At 41.2% G+C, this 19422-nt stretch overlaps 1 protein-coding gene across 1 annotated transcript; it reads left to right on the top strand.

Moving 5' to 3' along the window:
• Positions 1-7185: 7185 nt before the first annotated feature.
• Positions 7186-10597, top strand: LOC110889226 (probable indole-3-acetic acid-amido synthetase GH3.1). The gene is made up of 3 exons (XM_022136730.2): positions 7186-7745; positions 8318-8419; positions 8997-10597. The coding sequence occupies exons 1-3, from the start codon at positions 7417-7419 to the stop codon at positions 10357-10359; spliced, it is 1794 nt and encodes a 597-aa protein (XP_021992422.1). The 5' UTR covers positions 7186-7416; the 3' UTR covers positions 10360-10597.
• The last annotated feature ends 8825 nt before the right edge of the window (positions 10598-19422 follow it).

Genomic DNA, 19422 nt, shown 5'->3' on the forward strand with positions numbered 1-19422 from the left:
CAACTAGATAACCGCCGAGTTCCTAAATTCAAGCGATTTTCCCTCTCTCTCTCTCTCTCTCCAAACCCATCTTGGAAACCCCAATCCCTACCAAAAATAACTACAATCATGGAAGAAGATAACTTTAGAAATGATGGAGAGCACCGGATCAAATTAAAACACTTCTCCATTTCCACCATCTCCGAGTTCATCATCACCATTCAAATATTGTTTTTATCATCTCCGTTTTCTTGACGATGTGTTTTAACAGCAAGCAAATTAATACAGTTGTGTTTTAGCAGCAAGCAGATTCATACAATTGTGGTTTAGCATCCAAATTCATACAGATGCGTTTTAACAGCAAGCAGATTCATACAGTTGTGTTTTAGCATTCAGATTCATACAGATGTGTTTTAACAGCAAACAGATTCATACAGTTGTGTTTTAACAGCAAGCAGATTCATACAAATGTGTTTTAACAGCAAGCAGATTCATACAGTTGTGTTTTAGCATTCAGATTCATACAGTTGTGTTTTAGCATCCAGATTCATACAGATGTGTTTTAACAGCAAGCAGATTCATACAGTTGTGTTTTAGCATTCAGATTCGTACAGTTGTGTTTTAACAGCAAACAGATTCATACAGTTGTGTTTTAACAGCAAGCAGATTCATACACTTGTGTTTTAGCATTCAGATTCATACAGTTGTGTTTTAACAGCAATCAGATTCATACAGTTGTGTTTTAGCATTCAGATTCATACAGTTGTGTTTTAACAGCAATCAGATTCATACCCTGTGTTTTACCATCTGTATATTGTGGGATCTATAAAAAAAAATTGACTTTAGCCCTGTAAACTGTTAAAACACAACACCAAGAACATGCTGATAAATTCCAATAATCTTCTGAACAATGGAATATGCGATGTAATGTGACATGGAATTTTAGTTAATGAACACATTGACTTCCAGATTTGAATTCGAAAATAATAAAAATTCCGAAAATCATGGAATTTTAGTTAATGAAGATACATTCCAAAAATAAAATTAAAATGTGAAATTACATGATAGCTCTTCTACTTAATATCCCCCAATGACACATGTCCAATTCTTATTCCTTCCTAGACTTTCTAGAAAAAATAGACTTTCCACCCAACTCTTACTATATATATATATTGGAGTTTGATTGTGGTTTTTCAATTTATGGATGGTAAAAATGAGTAAGAAAGGAAAGGTTTATATAGGAAATAATTGAAAGATTTTTTTTAAATAGCCGTTGGCCAACGGCTAGCCAAACAGTCATCAAATACTAGCCAACCATGGCTCACCATGTCACCCCCCCCCCCCCCGGCCTCATGCCAAGCACAATCCCCATGCCAAGGGACGACGCCATGCCCAACGCTTGGCTTGGAAATACAAGAATAGGCGCTAAGCCACCACCACCAAGACGGATTCAAACCAGAAGAGTCTCGTAAACGTTAGCCACACATAGTGTGCTTCAACACACAAACACAGTCTTGAAAGATGTCAAAATCGAATTCGAAGAAGTTGATTAATGAAAGTATATGATTTTTTTATATATCAATATCTTAATATCTAAAGATTTAATATTGTAATTTTAATATCATCCGATAATAACATGCAAGGAAAAAAAAACAATACTTCGTATTTACACTTGTACCAATGTACACGACACACATGTACTGAAAAAGTAGGCCACAACGTTAGTATTCAAGTAAACGATTTTGCTGTGGAAAATATCTTCATCAAATCTACTTGTACCTGAAAATAATATTCGCATTCATCATCATTGGAAAATATTGCATTTTGACTACTTCTAGAAACCATCTATTAAAGTTTTAGATTTTTTGGATTTCTTTTAAGTATTGGCAAACCAGATGTTAATCATTGAACGACTGATAATAACACTTAGGCTATAGGTTGTGAGAGTCATAGTTGGGACATGATTTGTCACCTAGAAACATGAATAAAAGGCTACACCACCCCCTTGATTGTTCCACCATGGTTTGCATGGATTAAACCATGGTGAAGGGGTATGGTCCCAAATCTTGCACCAACATGGTCGCGAGTGACCATTACCCTTATCAAATACTCCCACCGGCAAGAACTTATCTGCGACCGTGCGGGGACGCGCGGACGCAGCGGTCGAATCCAATCTGTCAAATGATGAGAAGACTTACCTTATGTATGAAAGGCTACACCACCCCCTTGATTGTTCCACCATGGTTTGCATGGATTAAACCATGGTGAAGGGGTATGGTCCCAAATCTCGCACCAAAATGGTCGCGAGTGACCATTACCCTTATCAAATACTCCCACCGGCAAGAACTTATCTGCGACCGTGCGGGGACGCGCCGACGCAGCGGTCGAATCCAATCTGTCAAATGATGAGAAGACTTACCTTATGTATGAAAATGGGTGTTGCACATAGTGATGCGGCTTAGCACCGCATCCTATGAACATTTTCGTCATGACAAGGGATATAGAAAAAGCAGTTACCAAGTATGGCGATGCGGCTCTGCACCGCATCCCATAAACATCTACGTCAAGCCAAGGGATGCGGAAACAACCGCGGTTACCGCAGGCAGTGATGCGGCCTCGCACCCCATCCTATTGACGATGCAAGTGGGACTGACACCTTAACTCAGGTAGCCAAAACAACAAGTGGTACTGATATCAGTCATTTGTCAGCCCATACGTAAACAACACTGGTGCACATACTGACACCAGAGTGGGACGTGGCATCACCTCCATGACCGACAAGCCTAACACACCTGCAAGGGGCTGCGCGTTGTCAGTCTAGCCACTCAATTACCCTCCTTCACTCCTCGGCTATAAATACCCATCCTGGACCAGGTTTGAGATATCGCTTATCAAACTCTCTCACTCTTACTACTATCACACACTTTGTTCTTAAGCAAATTACTGATTCTCACGCCGGAGAGTGGTAACAAGGAGCACCACCCACCCCATCCTGCTTGTTACGAGTCACGGTGTGTTTTTCCTTGTTCAGGAGACAGATCAGCGGAAGATCCAGCCACCGATCCTTGAAAAAAAGAGGATTAACCCTACTTGACGAGACCAGTGAATTAACCTCCCTTGGTTAACCACTGTTTCATCACATGGCAACCATGGTGCTCATTTCCATTTTTCAACAAATCATTTCCTTTTTATTTAGATAAAGATAAATTAAAATAAATAAGGGGCTAGTGGTTTGGGTCATGATCACACCCTTAGGGTATTGGTTTTGAATGATAGATTAGAGGTGAGTTACATGGCACTAATGTGGAGGATCATGATCACACCCTATAGCCTTATAATCTTCACTTTTGATGCCATGAGAAATCGCACTCTAAACGCAGAAAGTATCACTATATTTTAGCTTTAAATTAATTATGTCGTTTCAAAATAGCTTATACTACAGTAGAAACTCTATAAAATAATACATTTGGGACCATCAAAATTTATTAATTAAAAGAGTTATTAATTAATCGATAAATTAATAATTATTAATTTATATATTAATTAATATTTTATTAATTTATAGTAGAATACTTAGTTTACAAACACCTTTCAAGCTTCCACTTAATTATTGTATACAATATTAATGCATGTATATCAAATGAACGGCCCAATTTGAAAGAAACCTTCAATCTCCCATCTTATTATGCTTCTTGTGTTCAATGTATATCAAATGAACGGCTCAAGGGGAAATTGATTTCAACAAAAAACAAAAGACATTTGAGTCATTTTTCAAGAAATCTTCATAAATCATTCATGTAATATGCTATATAAGGAATTCTTAATTTATATTTTATATGGGGTCTAAAGATATTATCAAAAATGTATTATCTTATAATTTTAGCGAATTATTAATTTAGCACCCTATCCCCGAGTCGGGACTGGCAAAAAAATATTATTTTAGAGAGTTTATTAAATAATCGAGTATTAATTTATCGAGTTTCTACTGTATTTTGATTGTGATAAAGATAAGTTAATTTTTTATTAAAACTAGATATCATCATCATCATAACCAGTAAATCCTAACAATAGCAAAGCTAAGGTAGGGTCTAAGGAGGGTAAGATGTAGACAACCTTACCTCTACCCCGTAGGAATAGAGAGGTTGACTCCGGTGAGACCACGACACAAAAGTAGTTTTACATCAAGCATTGCACATAAGACACTTAACACTCAACAATTGAGACAAATGCTGATTAGTGCATGTACCCACTTGTCTTTCGGCTATCAACGCCACCATATGATGCATGATTAACCGTCCACCTCTTTTAACGTTATTTTTCTGGATTTAGTAAAATAACGTTAAAATTAGTGTACTTTCACTTTTACCCTCCGAACGCCACACATATATACATTATTTGTGCATACAGCAAGCGAGACGTTTTATTAAAATTAGAGAGAGTTACAAATATGTTAGAGGGGAGGGAGTCGTCCTAAATTCCCAAGTTTTCCGCGGATGCCACATTAACGTTACATTAGATTTTTCTCATTCTTTCTATTTCCCCATATTTCCCCGTTTCATATTTCACATTAAATTTTAAATAATAAAATAATAAAATAATTATTATATATATACATATAATATGTGTAAGTGTGTGGAGAATTCAAATGAGAAGAAATTTTTTGTAAGAAGAAAAAAGAAGAAATTTCAACCAATAAGAATGTTTTATTTTACTTCATTTAATATAAGTATTTAATGTTACTATAAGGGTACATTGGTAAAACTACATAGGCCATTAATTTGTAGTCTTACTCTTTAATAGCTAACTACATTAAATTTTTTGTAACTTATCTTCAAAATATATATATATATTTTTTTTAACAGAAAATATTTTTCATTCATATTTGCCAAGTTACGTCAAAACAAAAGGTAGACGGGCAACAAGCTGCGCCGCCACCCCTTTCTGAATGGCAAACCCTAATCTGCCACAAACAAAATCTCGTCCCTTTGGTGCCGAGCAATTGTTGTGGATGACCCGTTGGACCCTGGTCAGGAATCGGATAGCTTCTGGCGCTAGAGAGCCAAATGTGTCAAAGGCAAAAGGGACAAAAACATGCTGGTTCTCTGCACAAGCTTTAGCGTGCTTGTCAACTTTCTTCGATTCTGCCTTTCTTGCTGCTTGACCAGCTACAAACCCATTTTCCCTTAAGCCAACCAGAGGGGAAACCCCCGTGAGGTCAACACAAGCGTGTTTCCCCCTAGCCCAACCAAAAACGAGCAGATCTGCTGGTCGCAGAGTAGATCTCCCTTCCATGGGGTCCGTAAGGAAATTCACAGGAGCCTCTTTCTTAGCTGAAATCCCAGCTCTTCTCAGGATGTCCCACAAAACATCTCGTACCCAGTCATGCCGATATTTGAAACCAGGGAGCTCTTTACAATGCACTGCGTGCTCTCCGTATTTATCCATACAAGCTTTACGGCATATTGGGCATGTTTCATCTTCTGGATACATAGGGATCATCAGCCGGTATTTAAGGATTGCTCTGTATTCTACTGCTGACATACATTGTCCCAGCCCCTCAATTGGGATAACGGTCAGAAAATCCTGAGCATGGGGACCCTTCAGGCACTCCCACACCACCCTTTGGCGAGGTGACAAATCAGAATTTTCTCCCAGTCTTTGAGCGATTTTGCTAAACAGAGCATTCGCCAAAGTTGTTTGTGGTTTCGAGGGGGCGGTGTCCTTTTTAGAGAAACCGCCGATATCAAAGTCTGGGAGATAGACATTTAAGCGTTCAAGCGCCTGCAGATAGTCCACGTCGAGCTCGACAACCCCACTGTTCCGAAGGATATGATCCTGTAATTCCCAAGACTGAGCTCTGGACGCCACAAAAGCATAAACCCCGACATCTCGAGCTGAGAGCAGACCCAAACCACCTAGACGCATTGGCAGGGATGCCAAACGCCATTGGAGGTCCCCAAAGAATGGGCCACCACCTACGACTATGTCTTCTATAGCCTCTCGGAGGCCATCATCGAACCGAGATGATGCATCCTCCATCAAATAAGGTTGACAAGTTCGCAGCCCGAAAAGTAACTTAGCAACCCCCATGCACGATCTTAGCAGAAGGAGTTCACATTGAGGGTCCCTAAGGCATGGCAAGAGTTTCATGAGTTCAACCGCCCCCGTCGCCCGCCGCCCTGCCAACTCGCCAACGAAGCTAGGGTCACGGCTAACAGCTCCACCCAGCAGCTTAACCCCCCTCTCTGGTCTGCCAATCCCTTTCGGGAAAAGCCCATCCTGAAGTTTCTGCCCATCACATGTCGGCCAATATACCTCTGTTTTCTTAATGTTGAGGTAAAGTCCTAGGTTTGGCCCTTCCTCGTTAATAATGTCTAAGGCCCTAGCAACCTCCGTCGCATTGCCAATAATCGTCCCATCATCCAAGTACCAAGCAAGAAACGGGAGGTTACATCGGTCCTGCACCCTGAGAATGAGTGGGTGTAAGGCAAGAGAAAAGAGAAGGGGCCCCAAGGGATCCCCTTGTTGCACTCCAGTAGTAGCCCCAATACACTCATTACCAACATACAACCGGGCAGGCTGGGCGTACAGGAATTGAACCCATCGATAGATTGACGGGCTGTGTAGGATAAATTTCAACGTGTAGGATGAATTTCGAAATATGTAGGGTAACCTTTGATGTGTGTAGGCAAAAAAAGTTAGTGTGGAGGATAATAGTCTTTATGACTAATTAATTAGTAAAAAATGATAATAAATGAGATATGTGAAAAAACAATTTAGTGTTTTACAAAATTACCCTTTGTTCTTTTTCTTCTCAAATAAACCTTCCCATATATAAGTGTTGTGTGTATATATACATGTGCACTGTATGTATGTATGTATGTTTACGGCCGTTTTTCCCCACCTCATGCACCACTCCGAGTACCCTTAAAGTAACATTATCCTTCGCATAAAAAAAATTATTATTTTTGTCATTTAAAATGTGATTTTTTTTTACAAATTCTCCACTTTTGATCGCCATTAGAGTGAAAAGTAAAACCTACCGGTTCGCCGGCGAACCGTCACTGTCTACAAAAAGCAATCTCACCAGAAAAGAGCCGTGTGGTCCGGTGCCCGGACAAATTCCCTATTTCAAACCCGGTCTGACGTGTTATTTTACCGGTCCCCACCTGTCTCTCCATCTTACACACATAATAACATGAATGGTCCCACCTGTCTCCCCCATACCTTACAACGTCAACACCTACGAAAAACATTTTCATGCAAACCTCCATGAAAACCCTTCCAAAACAGCATCATTCCTTCGGCCAATTTCACCACTATATCTGACGTGGCATCTCACCACCACATTATAAATCCCACCACCTCCCCTATCCACCAAAACACACACACACAATATTATTTCTCTTGTACTATCTCTAGTGTGAATAACATAACATGGGTGTCGATTCTGGGATCTCGGTCTCTTACCCGCTCGGAACCACTCCGGCGTGTGAGAGAGATGCCAAGGCTCTTGAGTTTATTGAAGAAATGACAAAGTATTGTGACAATGTTCAAAGGAATGTTTTGTCTGAGATTCTTGCTCAGAACGCGGGTACGGAGTACCTCCAACAATGGAAGCTTGACGGGGCGACTGACCGTGAAACTTTTAAAGAAAAAGTTCCGGTTGTTAAGTATGAAGATCTCCTGCCGTACATTCAACGGATTGCTAATGGCGATCGCTCTCCCATCTTGTCTTCTCATCCCATTTCTGAGTTCCTCACAAGGTTGTCTTTATATGTATTTATTTAGAGTAAATTACTTTTTGAGTCCTCGTGTTTTAATGGTTTTAACCACTTGAGTGCAAAATCAATAAGCTTAACGCTCTGAGTTCCTAACCGTTCATTTTATAACGTTCTGAGTCCATGCGTTTTAGTGGTTTTAAGTTTTAACCACTTTAGTCCAAAATCAAAAGTACAAACGTTAAAAATTGGACTCAAAATGTTATAAAATGAGCGGTTAGGCATGGGCGCAGCTTAAGTAGGGCGGGAGGGGGCGGCCGACCCCCTCTCCCTCGAACTTTTCGCTCGGCAGTGGAGAGTGTAGTTTATATATATATATATATCGACCCCCGGTTTTATAGAAATTTTTAGGTCCAGTGACTTCCGCCCCCGGTCAGAAATCTCAAGTTTCGCCACTGCGGTTAGGGACTCAGAGCGTTAAACTTTTTTATTTTGGATTCAAGTGTTTAACACCACTAAAACACAGGGACTCAAAAAATAATTTACTCATTTATTTATTTATTGTTTTGCGACGGGTTTTTTATCGTTGCTAATGTTGGATTTGTTTCGTATGGCAGTTCAGGGACTTCCGCTGGTGAAAGAAAACTCATGCCAACTATTGCAGCTGAAATGGATAGGAGACAGAAGCTCTACAGCCTTCTCATGCCTGTCATGAATTTGTATGTTATAAAACTTAAAAAGAGATATTTTTCTAGGTTGTTTATGTTGTTAGGGTTTTGAAGAGTGTTTGTAGGTGGTTTACGAGTATATAAGTGTTTTAAATTGTACGCTCGTTGTACAAGCGGACTTTAACCAAATTTGACAAGTGGTTATAGTCCACTTGTATTACGAGCGGACTTTGTTAATTAGTTTAGTTAATATTTACTTGTACCACTAGCTGACTACTTAAAAACACTTATATTCTTATTATTATATTATCAGAAACCACCTACAAACACACTTTAAAATCCTAAACGACCAAAAAATTCAAAAACAAGGTTTACATGTGAATGCATGCAAATTGAATTTTCATGTACATGTTTTTATTAGAGAAGGGAAATTTCCTACGCAGTTTTCGAGGTGAAAAGCGTAGGAAATTCCTATACATTTCCTAGAAGGGTTTTTCCGACGAAATTAATTTCGTCGGAAAATTATCGCTAAAGACCTGTTTCTACGAAATTTGTGACGAATTTTGAAGGACCTAATTTTCTAGTGTGTTTTCTTAATATTGAAAAACGTTGCTTTAATATGTGGCAGGTATGTTCCTGGTCTAGATAAAGGCAAGGGTTTATACTTTTTATTCATCAAAGCTGAGACGAAAACCCCAAGCGGGTTGGTGGCCCGGCCCGTTTTAACAAGCTACTACAAAAGCGACCAGTTCAAAACCCGACCCTTCGACCCGTACAACGTCTACACGAGCCCAAACGAGACCATTCTATGCGTCGACGCTTTCCAAAGCATGTACTCTCAAATGCTCTGCGGCCTCATCTACCGCGAACAAGTCCTCCGATGTGGAGCCGTTTTCGCTTCGGGCCTTGTTCGGGCCATCAAGTTTCTCCAACTGAATTGGGAACAACTGGCTCAAGATATCGAAACCGGATACTTGAGCCCGAAAATCACCGACCAGACGGTCCGGGATTGTGTTTCAAAGATTCTTAAACCGGGCCAGGAACTGGCCCGGTTTATTAGAAAAGAATGTTGTGAGGGGAATTGGGAGGGGATTATTACCCGGATTTGGCCTAATACCAAATACCTTGATGTTATTGTTACTGGGGCCATGGCCCAGTATATTCCAATTCTTGATTATTATAGTGGTAATTTACCTAAAACTTGTACTATGTATGCTTCTTCAGAATGTTACTTTGGGCTCAATTTAACCCCAATGGTGAACCCATCTGAGGTTTGTTACACCATCATGCCCAACATGGGTTACTTCGAGTTCATCCCGCATGATCGGTCCGGGAACGATTCGGTTACCGAACTTCTTGATCTAGCGGATTTGGAGGTTGGAAAAGAGTACGAGCTCGTGATCACGACCTACTCGGGGCTATGTCGGTATCGTGTCGGTGACATTCTCCAAGTGAAGAGCTTCCACAACTCCGCCCCGCAGTTCAAGTTCATAAGACGGAAGAACGTGTTACTAAGCATCGACGCGGACAAAACCGACGAAACCGAGTTGCAAACGGCAGTCGAAAACGCTTCCGAGCTTCTAAAGGAGTTTAACACGAAGGTCGTCGAGTACACTAGCTACGGCGACACAAAGACCATTCCGGGCCATTACGTTATCTATTGGGAGTTGTTGGTCGAAGATCCGGTGAACGGGCCGAGTGATGATGTGTTGGATCAATGTTGTTTGGCTATGGAGGAGTCTTTAAACTCGGTCTATCGACAAAGTCGGGTGGCGGATAACTCAATCGGCCCGTTGGAAATTCGTGTCGTGAAGAGCGGAACTTTTGAAGAGTTAATGGACTACGCGATCACGAGAGGCGCATCCATTAACCAATATAAAGTTCCACGGTGCGTGAGCTTCACGCCTATCATGGAGCTCCTCGATTCCAGAGTCGTATCGGTGCATTTTAGTCCAGCACCACCGCACTGGACTTCTGAACGAAGTTTTTAAAAACTAAGAGCATCCACAACGCTCGCAAAGTAATACTTTCAAAACAACAAATATGGTCTAGCCTCTATGGACTTTGGGCTAATTAAGAAAAGGCAGATGATGTTGTCATGTGTTTTCTCTAGAAGATGCAGGGGTTTTACTGTAAAGTATACTATTGTTTAAGGGTCTTTGTTGGTATGTATGTAAATTTGTGAGGTTTATTGTAAATTAATATAATATCATAGGGTTGGTTGCTGTATTCAGCTGCTATTTTTATTATGAAAGTTTTCCAACACTTGCATATATGTTCATACCTCTTAGATAGTCACTCTGCACAAAAGTTCATATTGATGTAATTTCAATAAAGTAATTATAATCATAAATTGGTGTGTGAACGAGCCAAGCCGCTTGTTAGCTTACTTGAGATCGGCTCGTTAAGAGCTCAAATCGGGCCGAGCTTAAATGAGTATGTGCCTGAGGTCTAGCCTAAAATAAGTTTGTTTAATAAATGAGTCTGAACCTGAGCTTCACTTATCAAGTTTAAGCTGACTCGCGAGCATAAATGAGCACATGATTTGCTTATATAATTTATACAGTATATTACATATATAATAGTAATTATATATAAAAATTTATAATCTAGATAACTAAATAATATATAGATTGTAACTAAAATATATATAATATAATTAATAAATAATTAAACAAATCGAGCTCAAAACCTACTAACTCAGCTCAAATCGTTTACCCCATAACTCCTCTGTAGTATAATTTATCATAATAAAATCTAGGGTGGTGAAGACAACTTTTTCTATCAAAAATAAAAAAAAGGCATTTTTTTGAGCTAAAATGATGTAACTAACCAATAACCATTGTAAGTTTTTATTAACAGTACCACTGTTTTAACCAAAGATACAACAGTTAATTATTTATATAATATTGTTTCTTGGTATCAAAGAGACATAATATCAACAAAAACATACAACATATATATCTTACAATATATATTTTTCTGATGATTATTGCTAATTAAGAATAATTAGTTATTGTCTTATACTTATAGTGTTAGCTCCATACATTATCTTAATAAAAACTACTTTTTTTGGACGGCTTGATCACCCAAATCACGAGTAGGAATCCCACGGTTGGCATATTATTGACAGTTTAAACCAGTGTCACTAGGGCTGTAAACGAACCGAACGAACACGAACAAGGCCTTGTTCGTGTTCGTTCGTTAAGGAATAAATGTGTTCACGAACGGTTCATGAACACTTACCGAACGAGATTTTATGTTCGTGTCCGTTCATTAAGGAAATGAGCGTGTTCGCGAACGGTTCACGAACACAAATAAATTTGGCGAACGCGACGTTGGATAAAACCAGAGAGTAGCACTCGAACTTGAACCCTTATTGTGGAACAGAGGTCGATTGTATTCGTGGATGTAAATAATGAGAAATGAAAGAGAAATGATGCATAAACAAGGTGAAAGTGGGTTTCCTAGTTTAATTGTTAAGGAAATAAAAGAAATAAAAGTTTAATAATATAAAAAGTACAAATACAATATAAGAAAGAACAAAGATCTTCAATTAAAACACAAACATACAAACATAAACGAACGCAAATCAACGAATGTTCACGAACACCTTACCGAACGTTCACGAACACAATGTTGGAAATTTCGTATAGGAAAATGACTTTTTCCTATTTTGGACTAGAAATAAATATAATAAAATGAGAGGGTTTTATATATTTATTTGTGGGTTTGTGTTCTACGTTGGAAGGACTTCGCAACGAACTAAACCACGTCCAAAAGGGAGCTAAGATGAATGAGATATCGATGCTCAAAGTTTGGTGTTTGAAACTTGAATGCTGAAATAAGTGGGAAAGTGGCACCTTGTCCCACATCGGATGATGAGAGATGGAACTTAAAGGGGTATTTAAGTAGGATCTCTCCATCCTTATTGTTTCATGGAAGCGCTCACTAGTGTACTCGCGAAGGGTAACTCGCACTCGCACAAGCACGCGCGCGTGGCGTGGGCGATAAGGCGCAATGTGGCGCTTTGATGGCGCACTTTGCACTTCGCTTGAGAGCCGCCTTTGTATTTTTGACCGCGTGCGCGTGGTGGAACAAGGGCTGCAAGGACCAGGTGGTTGGTAACGTGGCATGCATGCGCATGACCCTGATGGGTCCGCGCGCAGTGGCGCATGATGTGGCAGTCATGCGCATACGCGCGCGAGCGAGTACACATGAGCGCGCGGTTGCGCGCATGGTGCATGGGCCTGATGTGATGTGCGCGGCGCACCATAGTGAGCCAAAACGGCGCGACTGTGTGGCGTGCTAGTAGAGGCTCACAGGTGACGTGGCACACGCGCGCAGGCGCGCATGGACCTGAGTGAGTATGGCGCACGCGCGCGCATGGCAGTGAGCCAAGTGGACGCACCGCGCATGAGGGTGCAGACCTGCGCGCGCACCAGTGTGTTTTGCGCGCGCGCGCGCAGAAGCTTCCTACTGCAGTTAATGCCAGTGCAGTTACATTCAGCATTTGAAACTGACGAAGTTAATGCGTTTGACTGAGAATTTAATGACGAATTAAAGTGCATTGAAGACGCTTAATGCAGTTTAATTCACCCATTAAATTCGTTTTTCAGTTTCTTCAAGTCCAGCTAGTATAAATAGGGTGGTACCCCTGTTGAAGAAGAACGCCGAAATTCACCAGCTCTATACAATCTTCTCTCCCTATAGAATTCTCTTCTTCTTCTCTCAAGCAAGCAAGGTACACCTTCGGGTTGGAGTCAAGACCGGCAGTGCAACTGCTTGCGGCTGTTGTATCCTGGAAACAAACGTGTTCTCCTGGGAGACACGAAATTTGTTTTAAGCGACCCATGTCTAACACGATCCTCAGCCAAGAACAGTTTCGTCTGTTCATGTTTTCTGTTTTTGTATTTTCTTTTCAGTTGTAATTTGTACTGTAATTGTATTTCATTCTTATTTGTTTCTACAATTCAAGTTAATAAAAGAATTTTATTTATTTTACACGAACGGATTCCTACAATCTTAAAACAAATTTTTTAAAACACCGTTCGTGTAGAATCACAAACATATTCTGCTGTGAATTCGAACCAGTTTTGAATTCATACAGGTGTGTTTTAAAAAATAGATTTTTCTTCCTGTTTTGATTCAAAGTAGCGACTTTGTCAAAACAGATTCTGTCCTTCTACTCCTTCTTCGTCTTTGGGTTCTAGGATCTTCTCTTGTAGTCTTCAAAGTTGGACTTAGAAGCTACGAGGCTGATTTTGTTACTCATCGATTTTGTAAGTAAAATAATAAATCAGCACATTTATTATTCTAACAGTTTTATTAACTTGGTTTTGTGGAATTTTTCAGAATGTCGACTGAAAATACCAACGTCAACGTTGTTGTCGGTACCCCTGCCAACACTGTGGGAGTGTCCACAGTGGCAAATCATGCTGAACGACCCGAGAAGTTCTCGGGTCTCCATTTCAAGAGGTGGCAACAGAAGATGTTCTTCTACTTGACCACCATGAACCTAGCGAGGTTCTTGACGGAGACCGTTCCCCAACCTGCGGAAGGGGAGACTGATGCTCAGGCTCTGAGCGCGGTAGAGGCATGGAAGCACTCGGACTTTATATGTCGAGGCTATGTTCTCAACGGTCTCTCGGATGCATTGTATAATGTGTACTATAATATCAAGACTTCCAAAGAATTATGGGAGTCTTTGGATAAAAAGTACAAAACGGAGGATGCGGGAACAAAGAAATTTGTTGTCGCCCGTTTCTTGGACTTCAAGATGGTTGATAACAAGACTGTTATGAACCAAGTCCAAGAGTTACAGATTATACTTCATGACATCCATGCTGAGGGTATGGTACTCAGCGAGACGTTTCAAGTGGCAGCCATGATTGAGAAATTACCTCCTGCTTGGTTGGATTTTAAGAACTATCTTAAACACAAGCGAAAGGAAATGACGATTGAGGAACTTGTCGTCCGTCTTCGTATAGAAGAGGACAACAGGGTGGCCCAAAAAGGCACCATTTTGCAAGTTGCGGCTAAGGAAAACATGGTGGAAGTTGGGGAGTCGTCAAAGGGTAATAAGGGCAAACGGGGTAAAAAGGACAACTGTAACGAGACGGGGTACCGTGCTAACCAATGCAAGAAACCTAAGCGTGAGCGTGCGCATATGGTTGATGAGGATGGTATGCCTCTGATTGCAATGATAACCGAGGAAGCGGCTATGATTAAAGAGGTCAACGCGATGGGTGAAAACCCAAAAGGATGGTTCATTGACACGGGTGCAACCCGCCATGTTTGTGGAGACAAGGCTCTTTTCTCTACATTCAAGGAAGCGTCGGGTGAAGAAAAGCTTTATATGGGGAATAAAGCTACCGCAGGCATCAAGGGGGAAGGCACGGTCGTCTTGAAGATGACTTCGGGCAAGGAGCTTACCTTGACAAATGTGCTTTATGTCCCAGAGATACGGAAGATCTCGTGTCGGGATGGATGCTCAACAAGTTTGGATTTCGTCTAGTGTTTGAATCGGACAATTTTGTCTTGTCTAGACGTGGAATGTTTGTTGGAAAGGGCTATGCCCTTAATGGAATGTTTAAAATGAATGTAATGGTTGTGAACCAAAATAAGAAAATGAATGAAAGTTCTTCTTCTGCTTACATGGTTGAGTCTTCTAATGTTTGGCATGGTAGACTAGGACATGTAAATTTTAATTCATTACGACGTTTAATTAAATTAAACTTAATACCAACATTCCATATCGAGTCCAATCACAAATGCGAGACATGTGTTGAATCCAAACTTATGAGATCATCGTTTAAATTGGTTGAACGAATAACCGAACCCCTTGATTTAATTCATACCGATGTGTGTGATTTAAAAGCGGTTCCCACACGTGGAGGAAATAAGTGCTTCATCACGTTTATTGATGATTGTACTAAATATTGCTACGTGTATTTACTTAAGAGTAAAGACGAAGCAATAGAAAAGTTTATCTTGTACAAAAATGAAGTTGAGAATCAACTTAAAAAGAAGATAAAAGCTTTGAGAAGTGATCGAGGAGGTGAATATGTTGCACCTTTTGCGGACTTATGCGCAAAAAGTGGCATTGTACATGAGTGTACACCTCCTTATTCTCCACAATCAAATGGCGTTGCGGAACGAAAGAACCGCACATTGAAAGAAATGATGAACGCCATGTTGATAAGCTCGGGAGTGAACCGAGAAATGTGGGGGGGACGCCATTCTCTCAGCAAACTATCTTTTGAACAAGATACCTTTGAAAAATAGGGACGAAACTCCATATGAGTTATGGAGAAAAAAGAAGCCTTCGTACAAATACTTGAAAGTGTGGGGGTGCCTAGCTAAGGTGATTGTACCACCTCCTAAGGCTCTTAGGATAGGACCCAAAACTGTTGATTGCATTTTCATTGGATATGCACATCAAAGTAGCGCACGTCGTTTTCTTGTACATGAGTCCAAGAATCCCGATGTACATAAACACACTATCATGGAGGCAAATCCTAACATCGTCTCGTATTTTGAAAATGTGTTTCCTAGGTTAGGACAAACACAAGCGACTTCATCAACAGCGGCTGATGAAGCGGGTCCAAGTTCATCTACATGGTTAGATGAACCAGGTCCAAGTTCATCTACATGGGTAGATGAAGCAGGTCCGAGTTCGTCTACGAGGTTAGATAAAACTCATGAACGACCCGAGGTCGAGGAGGGTGAGCTTAGACGAAGTAAACGACAAAGGGATGAAAAATCCTTTGGTCAAGACTTCATGAGCTATATGGTTGAGGGTGAGCCCAATACCTAGCGCGAAGCGGTTACCTCCGCGGAAGGACCTCAATGGCAAGAAGCAATTAACAATGAAATTGATTCTTTATTGCAAAATCATACTTGGGAGTTAGTAGATCTTCCACCTGGTTGTAAACCACTTGAATATCGTTGGATATTCAAAAGGAAGATGAAAGCCGACGGAAGTATTGATAAATACAAGGCAAGGTTAGTGATCAAAGGATTTAGACAAAAGGAGGGTCTAGATTACTTTGATACTTACTCGCCTGTAACGCGAATAACCTCTATACGAATGGTTCTTGCAATTGCGGCTCTAAGAAATTTGGAAGTTCACCAAATGGATGTAAAAACCGCATTTCTAAATGGCGATTTAGAAGAAGAAATTTACATGGAACAACTTGAGGGTTTTTCCGCCCCTGGTAACAAGGGTAAAGTATGTAAATTGGTCAAGTCTTTGCATGGCTTGAAGCAAGCTCCAAAACAATGGCACCAAAAGTTTGATCATGTCATGATTGACAATGGCTTCAAAATAAATGAGTGCGACAAGTGTGTTTATTTTAAAGACACACCAAGAGGTTATGTGATTTTATGTCTTTATGTAGATGATATGCTTATCATTGGGAGTGATGATAACATGATCAATTCAACGAAAGACATGTTGAAAGCGAGGTTTGACATGAAAGACATGGGTCTTGCGGATGTGATTCTTGGAGTTAAAATCACTAGAACCCAAAATGGTCTTGTGTTGAGTCAATATCACTACGTCGACAAGATCCTTGGGAAATTCAATTCGGATGATAGGAGTGTAGCTCTATCTCCAATTGATAATACCCAACGAAGAATAGAGGCGAGAGTGTTTCTCAATTAGAGTACTCAAGGATCATTGGCAGTCTAATGTATCTAATGACATGTACTAGACCCGACTTAGCGTATGCTGTGAGCAGGCTAAGTAGATACACCAGTAATCCGAGCGAGGATCATTGGAAAGCTATCACGAGGGTGCTTAGATACATAAGATACACAAGAGACTATGGATTGCATTATACCCGTGATCCAGCAGTGATCGAAGGATACACTGACGCGAACTGGATATCGGATATAAAAGATCATAGATCGACAAGTGGATATGTGTTTACACTTGCTGGCGCAGCTATAGCTTGTAAGTCTTCCAAGCAAACGGTTATAGCGAGATCCACGATGGAATCCGAATTCGTCGCTTTAGATAAAAGCGGGGAAGAGGCGGAGTGGCTACGTCAATTTGTGGAAGATATTCCAAGATGGCCAAAGCCGTTGACGGCGATCTGCATACATTGTGACAATCAGTCTGCTCTTTCTAGAGCACAAAGCATGATGTACAATGGCAGATCAATGCACATTTGACGTAGACACAACACGGTACGACAACTTATCTCAACGGGTGTGATCTCAGTTGACTATGTTAGGTCAAATGAGAACATTGCGGACCCGTTAACAAAAGGCTTAAGCACAGATAAGGTGTATAGGTTGTCAAGAGGAATGGGACTAAAGCCCATAGATGAAGGGAATATGAGGGAAACCTAACCTAGTTGACTGGAGATCCCAAGATCTAGGTTCAATAGGCAAACTTAATCATAAACCCAAAGGGAGTCACTTTGGGGGGTGCCCCAAAATCAATAAAGGGAGTTGTATACTTCCTAGTCCATTCCAATCAGTGACATGAAGGAAATGTTAATCATGTTGAGGTTAAGGATTTTGAGGAAATCCAAATTAACCATGATGCTTTTAATGATTCAGAGGAATCACCTATGTTAGAGAGAAGTGGGGTCGCTTCGAATGGATTTGTGGGGAGGCGCAAATCCTAGAGCTCTCGCAGAACCAGGAACGTGTTCCATGACCATGAACGGACACAACCATGAGGTCTTGACTCGGCTAGGGAGAGTATTGTGTGAATGTATATTGTCGCCTACATAAATGGGGGATTGTTCAAGGACACCGCGTTTACAAGACCCTAGGAGGCTAAGTATGCTTCACAAAAGTAGGTTCAAAGGTTACACCTACTTATCTTGCAATGCTCAACTGTTGAACGTGTATCGTTGAAACTTGATAGATCGATTTCTATTCATGTGGGGGATTGTTGGAAATTTTGTATAGGAAAATGACTTTTTCCTATTTTGGACTAGAAATAAATATAATAAAATGAGAGGGTTTTGTATATTTATTTGTGGGTTTGTGTTCTACGTTGGAAGGACTTCGCAACGAACTAAACCACGTCCAAAACGGAGCTAAGATGAATGAGATATCGATGCTCAAAGTTTGGTGTTTGAAACTTGAATGCTGAAATAAGTGGGAAAGTGGCACCTTGTCCCACATCGGATGAGAGATGAAACTTAAAGGGGTATTTAAGTAGGATCTCTCCATCCTTATTGTTTCATGGAAGCACTCACTAGTGTACTCGCGAAGGGTGCGGAGCACCCTAACTCGCACACGCGCGCGCGCGTGGCGTGGGCGATGAGGCGCAATGTGGCGCTTTGATGGCGCACTTTGCACTTCGCTTGAGAGCCGCCTTTGTATTTTTGACCACGTGCGCGTGGTGGAGCAAGGGCTGCAAGGACCAGGTGGTTGGTAACGTGGCATGCATGCGCATGACCCTGGTGGGTCCACGCGCAGTGGCGCATGACGTGGCAGTCATGCGCATACGCGCGCGAGCGAGTACACATGAGCGCGCGGTTGCGCGCATGGTGCATGGGCCTGATGTGACGTGCGCGGCGCACCATAGTGAGCCAAAACGGCGCGACTGTGTGGCGTGCTCGTAGAGGCTCACAGGTGACGTGGCACACGCGCGTAGGCGCGCATGGACCTGAGTGAGTATGGCGCACGCGCGCATGGCAGTGAGCCAAGTGGACGCACCGCGCATGAGGATGCAGACCTGCGCGCGCACCAGTGTGTCTTGCGCGCGCGCGCAGAAGCTTCCTACTGCAGTTAATGTCAGTGCAGTTACATTCAGCATTTGAAACTGACGAAGTTAATGCGTTTGACTGAGAATTTAATGACGAATTAAAGTGCATTGAAGACGTTTAATGCAGTTTAATTCACCCATTAAATTCGTTTTTCAGTTTCTTCAAGTCCAGCTAGTATAAATAGGGTGGTACCCCTGTTGAAGAAGAACACCGAAATTCACCAGCTCTATACAATCTTCTCTCCCTACAGAATTCTCTTCTTCTTCTCTCAAGCAAGCAAGGTACACCTTCGGGTTGGAGTCAAGACCGGCAGTGCAA

Source organism: Helianthus annuus, chromosome 11, assembly GCF_002127325.2.
Source record: "Helianthus annuus cultivar XRQ/B chromosome 11, HanXRQr2.0-SUNRISE, whole genome shotgun sequence".
Lineage (NCBI taxonomy): Eukaryota > Viridiplantae > Streptophyta > Magnoliopsida > Asterales > Asteraceae > Helianthus > Helianthus annuus.

What these genes read in the sequence shown, in the direction of transcription:
- LOC110889226 (XM_022136730.2), top strand. Translation starts at nt 7,417, where the DNA reads ATGGGTGTCGATTCTGGGATCTCGGTCTCTTACCCGCTCGGAACCACT. An exon ending in ATTTCTGAGTTCCTCACAAG is followed by an intron (nt 7,746 to 8,317) that starts GTTGTCTTTATA and finishes TTCGTATGGCAG; the next exon opens with TTCAGGGACTTCCGCTGGTG. An exon ending in CTCATGCCTGTCATGAATTT is followed by an intron (nt 8,420 to 8,996) that starts GTATGTTATAAA and finishes AATATGTGGCAG; the next exon opens with GTATGTTCCTGGTCTAGATA.